The following is a 12,316-nucleotide window of genomic DNA, read 5'->3' on the forward strand; positions in this document are numbered from 1 at the left end:
CCCTTCTGGTCGGTCAGCCACAGGAAAACCTTCCTCGGATGATGCCTCAGTGTCACGGCCGCACATCTGTGCACACACAGAACTCGGGAATAACGAGGGGGCCTATGGCCGACCAGATAAACATCTGGGCAATGACAGCTGACTACTTCATCATCAGCTTCCACAACTGCCATTAGTGGGTAGCCCACTGCTGAAAAGACCACTAGAAATTAACCCCTGCCTCCGGGTTACCGTGGTCACCATGGCTCCTGCTCTCGCCCTCCACTGCTGCCTGGTCACCTTGTGGCTGAGCTCATGCAAGTAAGCAAAGGAAGCATCTTAAGGGCAGAAAAGGTTTTCTCAATTTAGCCCTCATTTGAAGTCTCTGTGTTAACTATTTAAGGCCACACTGGTATGCAGACATTAGCTTTCCTCCATCATACAACTCAAAAATAAATATAAGGTCTACCAAAAAGTTCTGTCCGTTTCTATCACAAGTTTCGACACGTAAGCACATGTTTATTTGGTGCATGTGTGCCTCTCTATTTTTATCACTTAATGTATACATACTGACTTAGCAAATTAACTAAAACAAAATTGATTCACGTTAGTCTTATGTGTGAAGCAATAGTGTACCCATGGCTACTGATAAAGTTCATTTACGCCACTGTAATTTTTACGAATTTCAACAAGGAAGAAATGCTACAGAAGCATGTCTGTCGCATCTACCATATTCCCCGGACTTAGCACCCTCCGACTATCACTTGTTTTTGTCCTTACAAAATTTTTTGAAGGGCAAAAAATTCAAAAATGAAGAAGATATCAAATAAGCACTGGCTCAATTTTTCACATCAAAAGAGATAAAACATTTTTCAAAAATGAGATATACAAATTGCCCTCACGCTGGCAAAAAATCATTAATAATAACGGCAATTATATTATTTAATAAAGTTTATTGACGGTAAGAAAAATTTGTATTTTGTTTTATTTCAAAAACGGACAGAACTTTCCAGTAGACCTTATACAGAAAGTGACCAGGCAGCTAACTGCAGGTGGTCATGTGGCCACAAAAGCATACAGAATGACACTCTTGAGATCACACCCAAATACCTCTTCGTGCCAGTTTTCTCGGAACCAGACCATCTGATCGACGATGCCTTCCAGGGAAGACAGAAGGGTTGGGTGCAGTTCTCGCTGCATGTGCATGATTCGGCTGCAGCGCCACATGGGTGCTGTTGCTCTTATGGGCCCTGGATCTGATGCAGAATGGGACTGGTTACCCACTGAACTTGGCTGCTGCTGTCCAGAATCTGAGAGCAACACACACAATGCCAATGTCAGCACAAAACTGACCGATGCTAGAGCTCGGTGCTCTAGGACCCATGGGCCACAGGAACGCTGGTTCCTGCCAGTGTGCTAACACCACGAGGCCATTTCCCAGGACTGCGGGAGAATGCCCTGGTTCCCAGCAGGGCACGAGGGACTCAGGCATGGAGAGTGCGACTGTCTGCAGCTTGGCTCCGCCGGCTCCAAAGAGGCGTCCAGGCTGGCAGAGGCCAGGGGGGCAGTGTGCCAGCATGCCGGGAACCAGGCAGGCCGTGCAAGTGTTCACTGCACTCTCTCCTTTAACTTGACTCTAAGTGTGAACCTTTGTTAAATGTATAGAAAATGTATTTGGCAATACACATTCCTTGTCCTGTAGCTAAGAGAACTTAAAAGTAGTTAACAAGCAAGTATATATTTTTCACCTAGGAAAGCCAAACCGCATGTGTAAAATGATAGTTTTGAAAAATATAGTCATTTGCTATAAGAGAAACATTACTAAAACCCCCAAACTCCATTTTCCTAGCTTCAGCTCACTTAAAATAAAAAAATACTAATTTCCAAATGACCAAAACACCAATGTGCCCAGGTGGACCCGAAGGTTAGAGGGGAGTGTGCTGTGCTCTCCAGACTCACAGCCCATTGGCAGGCACGCCACTGCGGCCAGCAAACCGCTGCTCAGGCTGACTGCTCTCGCAGCGCAAATATCTGCATGTTAAAAATATTTTGAGGCAGCCTGACCAGGCGGTGGCGCAGTGGATAGAGCGTCGGACTGGAATGCAGAGGACCCAGGTTCGAGACCCCGAGGTCACCAGCTTGAGTGCGGGCTCATCTGGTTTGAGCAAAAAGCCCACCAGCTTGAACCCAAGGTTGCTGGCTCCAGCAAGGGGTTACTCGGTCTGCTGAAGGCCCGTGGTCAAGACACGTAAGAGAAAGCAATCAATGAACAACTAATGTGTTGTAACGCGCAATGAAAAACTAATGATTTATGCTTCTCATCTCTCTCCGTTCCTGTCTCTCTGTCCCTGTCTATCCCTCTCTCTGACTCACTCTCTGTCTCTGTAAAAAAATAAAAATAAATAAAAATAAATATTTTGAGGCAAACGGTCCTTTAATTGTTTACAAAATACCATGTTTGCTGGGCAACTGAAACCACCAAATAAGTTATTTCTTCACATACCATGACTACTCAATATAGATTTAAAATCTTATATTTTGACTAAATCTTGACACCTGGTAAGACAGATGTCTATGCTGACTCTGCTGAAGCTACTCCTTATAATCTAAATATAACCATAGTAACCAACATTTATCCTGTGTGTCAGGATGTATAACTAACAAGACAAGTTACTTGTAATTATTTATAGCTAAAAATTTCATATATGATTTCTACTTAAGGATCAAATCATTCACGTAAACGGATAACCAATTACATCATGGCAAAGGAGAACCACAAACTTCACTCAGAGATCAGGTTCTGTCTTCTGGTCCCTAAAACCCGCTCAATGGCTATAGAAAAGACTGGCCCACGTGCTAGCATGTCAGCTGTGAGGCCGGCGTGTGTCCACAGCAGACTGGACAAGACATACCGCTCTTGTAGCGTTCCCGTTGCTCTATTTTCAGGGTCAGGTACAGGGTCCGGATGGGAAAGTAGACTGCCTGGGGGTACACTCGTCCGACCTGCACAGAGAGACACGGAGTAATGAAGTGCATTGCTCACTCCTGTGCTTCCGGATGAATACAATTTGCATCACAATCATGGATGTAAATGAGAAGTGGGTAACTGGTCAGCACATGGTCCAAGGAAGTGAGCACTACTCCACCAACCTGATATAGGCCAGATTAAACAGCAGGAAAGATCTCCAGTTTAGCTTTAAAAGATCCAAGAAAAATCAACAAAGCACATGCATTTCAGCAGTTCTGCATGGGGACCATTAATTGTACAGAAACCAGACTTTCATTTGATTCAGCAAATCTTACTCAGGCAACAACAGAAAAATGACCCTAGTCTGGTATTTGGCATAGTTCACTGGGAACTGTGAAATGATTCCAGCTGACAGGCATTTTGGCAAATGACTTAACTCTATACAGCAAGGAGGAGACGAAGGATTTTCTGTCCATGGCAAGAAAAACCAGTTTTACAAAATCGGGGTTACAGGGCTCCTCCTCTCAAGGAAACAAGAGAACCATTCCTGGTACAATACAGATGACGCACCCCACATAACAAGCAGAGTAAACCGACAGAATGATGAGTGGCATGCTCCTGGGTGCTTGATGATGATGTTCCTCATTCACGAAAAGGTTTTCTTTGTTGTTTGTTTGTTTTTGTATTTTTCTGAAGTGAGAAGCGGGAGGCAGAGAGACAAGACTCCCACATGCGCCCAACCAGGATCCACCCAGCATGCCCACCAGGGAGTGATGATCTGCCCATCTGGGCCATTGCTCTGTTGCAACCGGAGCCATTCTAGAGCCTGAGGCAGAGGCCATGGAGCCATGGCTGTGGGAGGTGAAGAGAGAGAGAGAAAGGAGAGGGGGAGGGGTGGAGAAGCAGATGGTTGCTTCTCCTGTGTGCCCTGGCTGGGAATCAAACCCAGGACATCCACACGCCAGTCCAATGCTCTATCGCTGAGCCAACTGGCCAGAGCCGAAAAGTTTTATGACTATCATTTTATAAAAGGAAGCACCGTCAAAAGTACTTTAACTCAGACTGAAGTATCTAAATTTCTACTGTTTGAGCCCTGGCCGGTGGCTCAACAGATAAAGCGTTGGCCTGGCGTATGAATGTCCCAGGTTCAATATCCAGTCAGGGCACATACAAAAAGCGACCATCTGCTCTCTCCTCCACCCTTTCCCACTCCACTCCCTCTTCCCCTCCCACAGCCAGTGGCTTGATTGGCTCAAGTGTGGCCCTTCGTGCTGAAGACAGTCATTGAAGCATGTCTGTCTCAGACACTAAAAATAGTTTGTTACTTGAGCATTGGCCCCAGACGGGGGTGCTGGGTAGATCCTGGTTGGGGTACATGCAGGAGTCTGTCTCACTATCTCCCCTCCTCTCACCTAAAAATTAAGAAAAAAATTTTTTCTACTGTTTGGGTTCTTTCTCTAACCCCAGTCTTCCTCAGGACAGGAACATTCTGGAACCATTCTCAAATAATGGTCATGAAAGCTATCTGTCCAATGCCCCTCATGCCCAACCCCATTGGACACAATTTCAGCCTATAGCAGCCGCAGCCAAACACCTTTACCAAGGGAAACAACCTCCACATTTATGGGTGACTTTTACTGTGAAGGGAAGCTCTAAAGACCTCCCAGCACAAACAGGAAATCTATTACAAATTACTGATTGGACAGGTCACTGTGACTCTCAACCCACCTACCAGTAATCTCACAGTTTAAGAGAATATCTATTTTACTTGCAACATGTTCAAGCAAAGAAAGTATCATTTTAATTAATACTGCAATGCTATAACAAAGTATTTCATTTCAACTCTGATATATTCTTCAATCACATTTGATTGTACTTTATATCAAGTGATATTTAAATGTGTCCATGTTCCCATCTCTGACTTATTTTCCATACTTTGAGCATGCACAATTTCTTTCTGGAAAAAAAGAATGTGAAATGAAGACATAATATTTTTCTGAGCAAAGACACCTCGTTAATCTGACCTGGCTAATGAGGTTCAAAAGCAGCTTTCCTTCGGAGCCAACCAGGCAGGTGAGCAGCTGCGGGATCCAGGCCAGCCACTGGATAGGCGGCACGCCTATGCAATACTTGTCAACAGCATCTGCCAGAGTATTTTTGTCATCATCGAAACTCAAAAGCCACAGCACCTAAGAAAAAAGGAAAAATTCCAGTTGAATGAAAATTCTGAGGCCTTTAAGTGATGTCTTCCCAGCATTAAAATACCACATAGAGCAGTTTTACTGGAAACATATCTATGACAATGTCAACAATATTGCTAAACTTAACAGACAAATCTTATAGATAAATAAAACCAAAAATCTGAATAAAGTTTTTTGTCTAGATTTAGTTTTACTAATGGATCCAATTAGCTGACTAGTGGAGGCCAGTGACCCTCGGGAGGCAACAGGCAGGTGATAGAGGCCTGCCAACCTGCTAATTCACACTTGTGATCCCATCAAAACAAAATGGACTTCTGCTAAAAATCTCAAATGAACACTGCCTTAGTATCAGGCAGGCCCACAAGGTGGCAGCCTCGTGTCTAAGGATGTCTGAAACAATGACGCCTAGAAATAAGCACATTTGAGTCACATATTTAGGTAGTTTTTTGTATTATGACAATTGCCTTGTATCTATAGTTGGCTATAACTGCCATGGGCTGATGTGCAGTCCAAATTTTGGCCTCACATCAAGGAGTTCTAAAAAAATCCTAATCTTTAATGGGGACAAAACAGAAAAGAACAACTTTTTTTAGTTTTCTGCAAGAACTAACCCTGGGTTGTACACATTTATCTGTTTCTTGGCAGAGAAGAGAGGGAGCAGCACCAAAGCACTCCCAAGTAGATGACCATCGTTGGGCACACGTTACTGCAAAGGCAGATTTGCCAATGCTGTGCCTGGTGCCGCGCCGCGCCGTCGGATGAGGAGGCCAGCCACCATGACCTTACCCTGTAGCATGTGCAGAAGTCACAGGACACAATGGCACCTGCAACTAGAGCTGACAGGTGTGAGATGGAAATCAAACAGGCACCCAGCAGGTAAGCTCTCCTCGCAGAGCCCGCACTGGTCTGTAGGAACCTCTGTCCAGTGTGAGATCCCACCGAGAACACTGGACTGGAGACCTGAGCCCCAGACGCCAGGCTCAGCTTTGCAGGTCCTGGGACCCGAGTATGTGCAGGTTTATTTCTACAGCTTTAAACTGAACTCCAAGACACTCTGAAGAGTGATGATAATGGAGAGTAAAAGCATGAAATAAGCCTCTCACCAAGCATGGATTCAGAAATAGCTGAAAAGTCACCAAAACTTGAAGCTACCTGATCATCTTTGGTCAAAGCGAAGTCTCTGGCCTCACCTTGGCTAAGTATTTCCGTGATTTGCTTTCATTCTGATGCCGGCACGCATGCAGGTAACAGGTAATGGCCGACACTCCAAGATGCAGCTGCCGCTCCTTTACAAAGATGTTCTCCAGGTAGTCGCCCCACATGGCCCAAGCTTTCACCAGCACATCGTGCATCTGCACAGCTGCAGAAAAGGCTTTGTTTGCTTCCTCAGACCTGTGAGGACACAAACCAAAACATTAATTTGGGCCTGAACAAGTGGTGGCGCAGTGGGTAGAGTGTCGACCTGGGACGCTGAGGACCCAGGTTCAAAACCCCAAGGTCGCCAGACTGAGCACGGGCTCATTTGGTTTGAGCACAGGGTCGCCAGCTGAGCGTGGGATCACAGACATGACCCCATGGTCACCAGCTTGAGCCCAAAGGTCACTGGCTTGAGCAAGGGGTCACTCGCTCTGCTGTAGCCCCCAGCCAAGACACATATGAGAAAGCAGTCAGTGAACAACTAAGGAGTTGCAACAAAGAATTGTTGCTTCTCATCTCTCTCCCTTTCTGTCTGTCTGTCCCTATCTGTCCCTCTTTCTGTCACAAAAAAAGGGAGGGGATCAACTCTGCTCCCAAATGGCGTGCTGAGAAAACAGGGAAAGGAATCCATGCTATCAGCCATTCTGTTTTCAAGCAGCTACTTTTTAACAAGTCTGTAAAGTACTATATATCAAAGTGGCTAATCAATCAGCTGTAAGTGACTATCTCTGCAGGGGTATGACCCTGACAACTGTCACTGAACCAGACCAATTTCCAGCTTGACCTTCACATTGGCTTCAGGCAACAAATACCCATTTTTAAGAATCTGATGAATCTTCTCTTGTATTCCTGTCCTCTGCAACATACATACTTGTTGATCTGAGCCAAGAACATTCCCTTCAGTGCATAAAATTCAGCTGTCATCTCTTTTGTGAAGTATTTTAAGTTTGTAGATTCTATAACTTCAAGGCCCTGTTTAAAAAAAAGTGTAGAAAAAATTTCTTGAAATTTCTAGACAATAATATAACAAATTCAATAATATAACAAATACCCTGGCCAGGTAGCTCAGGTGGTCAGAGCGTTATCCCAACACGCCAAGGTTGTGGGTTTGATCCTCGGTCAGGACACATACAAGAATCAACCAAGAAATGCATGAATGAGGGGAACAATACATCAATATTTATATCTCTCTTTCCCTTTCCCTCTCTAAAGTCAGTAAGTTTTAAAAAATTGAAATATTTATCTAGACATTAAGTACTAAAGGCTATTTACATCTGTACTTTAAATTGATTGATCGATTTTAATTGATTGATCTCACTTGTATGGGGAATATAATAAACTGACAAACAAACTAGAAACAGAAACATGGACACACAGAACAGACTGACAGCTGTCAGGGAAGGGGGCTGAGGGACTGGATGATAGAAGGTGAAAGGATTAAGCAAAATAAAAAAAATATATATATATATACATACACATGCCAGTATGTATATAAAACAGAGACTCAGACAACAGTATGGTGACACCAGAGAGAAAGCAGCGTGGGGGTAGGTGGAATGGGCAAAGGGGCTGGGGGGAACAGGGATGAAAGAGACTTTGCTCGGGGTGATGGGCACATGATGCAGTGTGCAGATGTTTTACTGAGTTCCACAGTTGAACCTATACCCCAATAAATTCAAATAAAAAATAAATTGACAACAGATTTGCCTAGCATGAACAGTTGTTGACAGCTATATTAAAACTGAATCACTAAATGCCAAATTTAATTCTACATACCTTAAGGGTATTATTTTCTGCAAACTTTATATGGCTATCAGTTTCATTGTTTTTATTAATTTGCTCTAAACATAGCCAAAATCTACCTTACAATGCCCTCATACTTCTACAGTTTTTCATTTTTTTCCTTAAATATATTAGCCAAGTATGTGGTACAACAGAGACAATAAAATGTAATTCAAATACTCCAGTGATTTCCTTTCCCTTCCTCGTTTAGGAGGGATTGTTTCCCCACTAGGCTGTATTCGCAGGAACTTTTAACCCTCCTGCCTATTATCTGACTCAGGGTTTCCTGTGCGGCACTCTTGCCCTTCTTGACCAGGCCTGCCCGACACGGGGCAGGCACCAGGTCCCACTGGTACCCTACCTGCATACACTCGTTCTTCCCCATGACTCCTGCCAGCTGGAGGTAGCATTTGACTTGCTGTCGAATCTTCTGGAAGCAATCCACAATAGGAACGGTTGGAATAGTATGAATACGACTTAATATATCCAGAGCTACATTGACCAGTCCTTGTTTTCGGGCAATTTTTCCATACTGGATGATTGCTGAAGCTGATGCGTGAACCCCAAGCATAGCATTATTTGAACTTGGATCATGCTGAGAACTATTTTCATATGCAGTTACAATAGCTAGAGAGCAAAGAAAAGATTTATCAATTCATGCCAAAGATTTTGAAGTGTTCCACAATAAGGCTTAAATAAAAATGAAAACAAACACACATGGCTTATGAAAATGGGAAGCTCCATGACAAACTCTTGTTGCTTTTCATTGTGTTTTGTATCAGAAGGAAGACATACAAAAGCACTACCTATGAAGGTGAGTGTTACCCTCTGACTCTCTAAATCATGAAGGCTGCTCTAAACAGATGCCTGGCAGGTTTAGGGCATGTGCAGAGGGGACCAGCCACCTGAGAGCAACTCTTCCTTGAGTCGGGGGAGAGGTTTCAAAACAAAGAGCCACAATCAGAGCTCTGATCGCACCAGCCTGAGCCCGGATGCAACAAGCAGCGTCCAGTAACACTTCTGTTGTAGCTAGAAAGACCTAACAGGTAGGAAACAACCCTTCCCATCTTTTGCTACCTTCCTTTGCCTTGCCATACCACCACCATCTCCATACCCACCAAAAAATAGAAAATCTGGTGAAAGGAAAAATAGAACAAAACCAAGACATGAAACCGGAACAGCAGGTGTCTGGAAAATTACATGATGAATGCATGCCGGACCAGGTAGGTTTACCCTGGTAATGATGCTGCCGCCACATGAAGACACTGCTCCAGTGGGACAAGTCGTCAGACACGATGGGCAGCCTGTTCCTCCAGGTCTTCACCACCGTCTTCATGTCATGCAGGCTGTTGTTCCTCCCCAGGTTGGTGGGCTGCAAGCCTGCATTTATTTGTGCAGCTTCCTGAAGTTCAATGATTTGCTGGGCAGCCTGAATGGGACCAATATAAGAGTCCACAGTAAGCATTATATCAATGATCACATGAGAAAATAAACCAGAATCAATCAGAAATCTGATTTATTGTAAAGATCTCACAATTCGATTATGAAAGGAAGCACTCTAACTTACAAAGTTACCTTGGCTTCCAAGATTCCACATTGAACTTATTCACCTCCAACACTATTCTCCTCATCCCCCCCAATTTTAAAACCTCAGCTCTGTGGCCACTGTGAGATGGAGAGGGAGAGAATATATACACCAAAACTTGCTAATGCACAGCCCCCCAAACAATCCTCTCACTCCCCATTACAGTTGGCTTTGTCTACCAACGCCTAAGAGAATGGTCTAGTCCCTCTGCCCTCAAGACTTCCTTCCATCAACATGTAAAATCCCAGTCTGCCTGACCCGTGGTGGCGCAGTGGTTAGAGTGTCGATCTGGAATGCTAAGGTCACCGGTTCAAAACTACGGGCTTGCCTGGTCAAGGCACTTATATGAGTTGATGCTTCCAGCTCCTCCCCCTGCCTTTCTCTCTCTCCATCCTCTAAGATCAGTAAATAAAAATCTTTTAAAAAAAATCCCAGTCATATTAAGCATTTTAAAACATGATTCTGATAATCTCTTTGGACTGATATAGAAATTTTCTTTTTGTTTTTTAGGTCAACTTTCATTTGGTGTAGTCAGCAGGATTCTGAGGAAGCCCGCCCAGGACCATCATGCAGATTCCAGCCCAATGTTGGTACCAGCACGGGCTCATTGAGCCCCACCAGCTCCCAGCTTCATCCTGGGTGAACTTGGCTAAGTTTTCTCTTGGAATCCCAGACCTCCCAGATTTATTTCAGCTGTTCTTATAAAGTCTTTGAGGTGTATAAAGTCCGAGAAAGCCTTGAGATTGCTGTCTGGCCCCACCCCTCGGGAGCTCTGGGGGGTCACTCCTGTCACATAGTGCTGCTTTCTTCCTGAGCACAGCATGGTAAGGTAAGGGAGCGCAGCACTCCGCACAGTGTGGGCGGTAGGGAAGGCGGCTCAAGAGACAGCAGGACTCCCGGGAAGCTGTGTCTGGACTCCTTTATTTAGCACCTACCATGCTGTTGGTTAATAAGGCACAGGTGGTAACAGATACAACTTAGCATTCAAACCAAGCGTTTATAGGCCCAGTTTGTAAAAGATCAGGAAGAGGAACCCATCGGGACCTGGCGAGTTTCCGCCTGGTATGGACATTTTCAATCACGTCCCTTATAAGTCTGTCTAGTTTACTACCTTTTAAACTCCAGAGGTGTTGCTGGCACCCAGCTTCTGGTGAAACCTTACTGGGAGGCCTTGCCACAATTCTGAGCACACCCAAATTCTCCTGTTAAGTCCCACCTCCTCCAACAGGATCCTCCTCCCTGTGCAGCACTGACTCAGGACCTCTAGTTATTTCACATTTTGCTACATGTGGATATTCATCCCCCTCCGGGTGGATGCTCCTTTGAGCAGAATCTGGATTGTTAAAAACTGCCTACCTCCCTTCCTTCCTGTCTGTCCCTATTTGTCCTTCTGTCTCTGTCGCTAAAAAAAAAAAAAAAAAAAATTGCCTACAAGAATTATCTATATTTCAAGTTTAGTTCATTACATGTAGATTTCTAAAACCTTTATCTAATCCTCACTCCTACAAAGAGCTTACTGGAAACCAAACAATAGAATATTTGTTTTATAATAGCCTTACTGATAATATAATTAACACATCCAAACTACCTTTTAATGTGTACAATTCAGTAGTTTTAAGTCTAGTCCCAGAGTTATATAACCATCACTACTATCTAAATATTGAACTTTTACATAATTTCCAAAAGCTTTGTACCCACTGGTAGCCACGCTCCCCTCTTCCTCCTCCAGAAGGTGACCACCACCGATATATAAATGCCATCATACAGTATGTGACTTTCTGTGTCTCCGTATACTCTCAAGGTTTACCCAAGCTGCAACGTTATCTGTACTTCATTCCTTTTATTGATAAATAATACTCCATTTCAAGAATATACCATATTTTATTTCTTCATTTATCAGTTGATGGTCATTTGGGATATTTCCACATTTTTGGCTGTTACGAATATTACTGCTCTGAATATTTATTTTTAAGTTTTTTTGTTTGGCCATATGTTTTAACTTCTCTTAGATTTATAGCTATGAGTGAAATCGCTAAATTATAACAGTAATTCCATGATTAACATTTTAAGGAATTAATACACTTTCTAACGAATCAGAACTATTTTACATTCCCACCAGCAATGTATGAGGTTATATTTTCTCCACATTCTCACCAACATGTGTTACTGTTTATTATTCTAGCTATGCTAGTGGTTGTGATGTGGTTATCTCATTGTGGTTTTGATCTACATTTCCCTAATGACTAATACTGTTGAGTATCTTTTCATGTGCTTTAGGTCATTTGTATATCTTTGTGGAGAAATATTTACTCAAGTATTTTGTCCATTTTAAATTGGGTTGTCTTTTATTGTTGACTTATAAGAGTTCTTTATCCATTCTAGGTAAAAGTCCTTTGCTACTGAGTTTCTCTAGTGAAGCTCAGGTATTTTCAGTTATATATCTAAACTCTCTTCTATTTAAAAAAAAATCTATCTTTTCTTTGATATCCTCTATTTGGTGAGACACCATTCTCATATTTTCCTTAAATTCTTTACATATGGTTTCTTTTAGTTCTTTAAATGCATTTACCATAGCTAATTTAAAATTTATGAATATTAAGTCCA

General features: G+C 43.2%; 1 protein-coding gene across 14 annotated transcripts in view; it reads right to left on the bottom strand.

The window, feature by feature from the left end:
* Positions 1-12,316, bottom strand: part of TRRAP (transformation/transcription domain associated protein) — a 134,829-nt gene that overhangs the window by 10,344 nt on the left and 112,169 nt on the right. For 10 of the 14 annotated variants that reach the window (XM_066343904.1, XM_066343905.1, XM_066343901.1 and 7 more), the window contains 7 exons: positions 9,328-9,556; positions 8,489-8,754; positions 7,217-7,317; positions 6,339-6,540; positions 4,972-5,136; positions 2,892-2,982; positions 1,090-1,289 (listed from right to left, as the gene is read on the bottom strand). In XM_066343904.1, coding sequence (XP_066200001.1) covers positions 1,090-1,289; positions 2,892-2,982; positions 4,972-5,136; positions 6,339-6,540; positions 7,217-7,317; positions 8,489-8,754; positions 9,328-9,556 — 1,254 coding nt within the window. The remainder of the gene's footprint in view (positions 1-1,089; positions 1,290-2,891; positions 2,983-4,971; positions 5,137-6,338; positions 6,541-7,216; positions 7,318-8,488; positions 8,755-9,327; positions 9,557-12,316) is intronic. The other 4 variants (XM_066343912.1, XM_066343908.1, XM_066343913.1 and 1 more) reach the window with 3 other exon arrangements.

Source organism: Saccopteryx leptura, chromosome 6 (assembly GCF_036850995.1).
Source record: "Saccopteryx leptura isolate mSacLep1 chromosome 6, mSacLep1_pri_phased_curated, whole genome shotgun sequence".
In the NCBI taxonomy this organism is placed as follows: domain Eukaryota; kingdom Metazoa; phylum Chordata; class Mammalia; order Chiroptera; family Emballonuridae; genus Saccopteryx; species Saccopteryx leptura.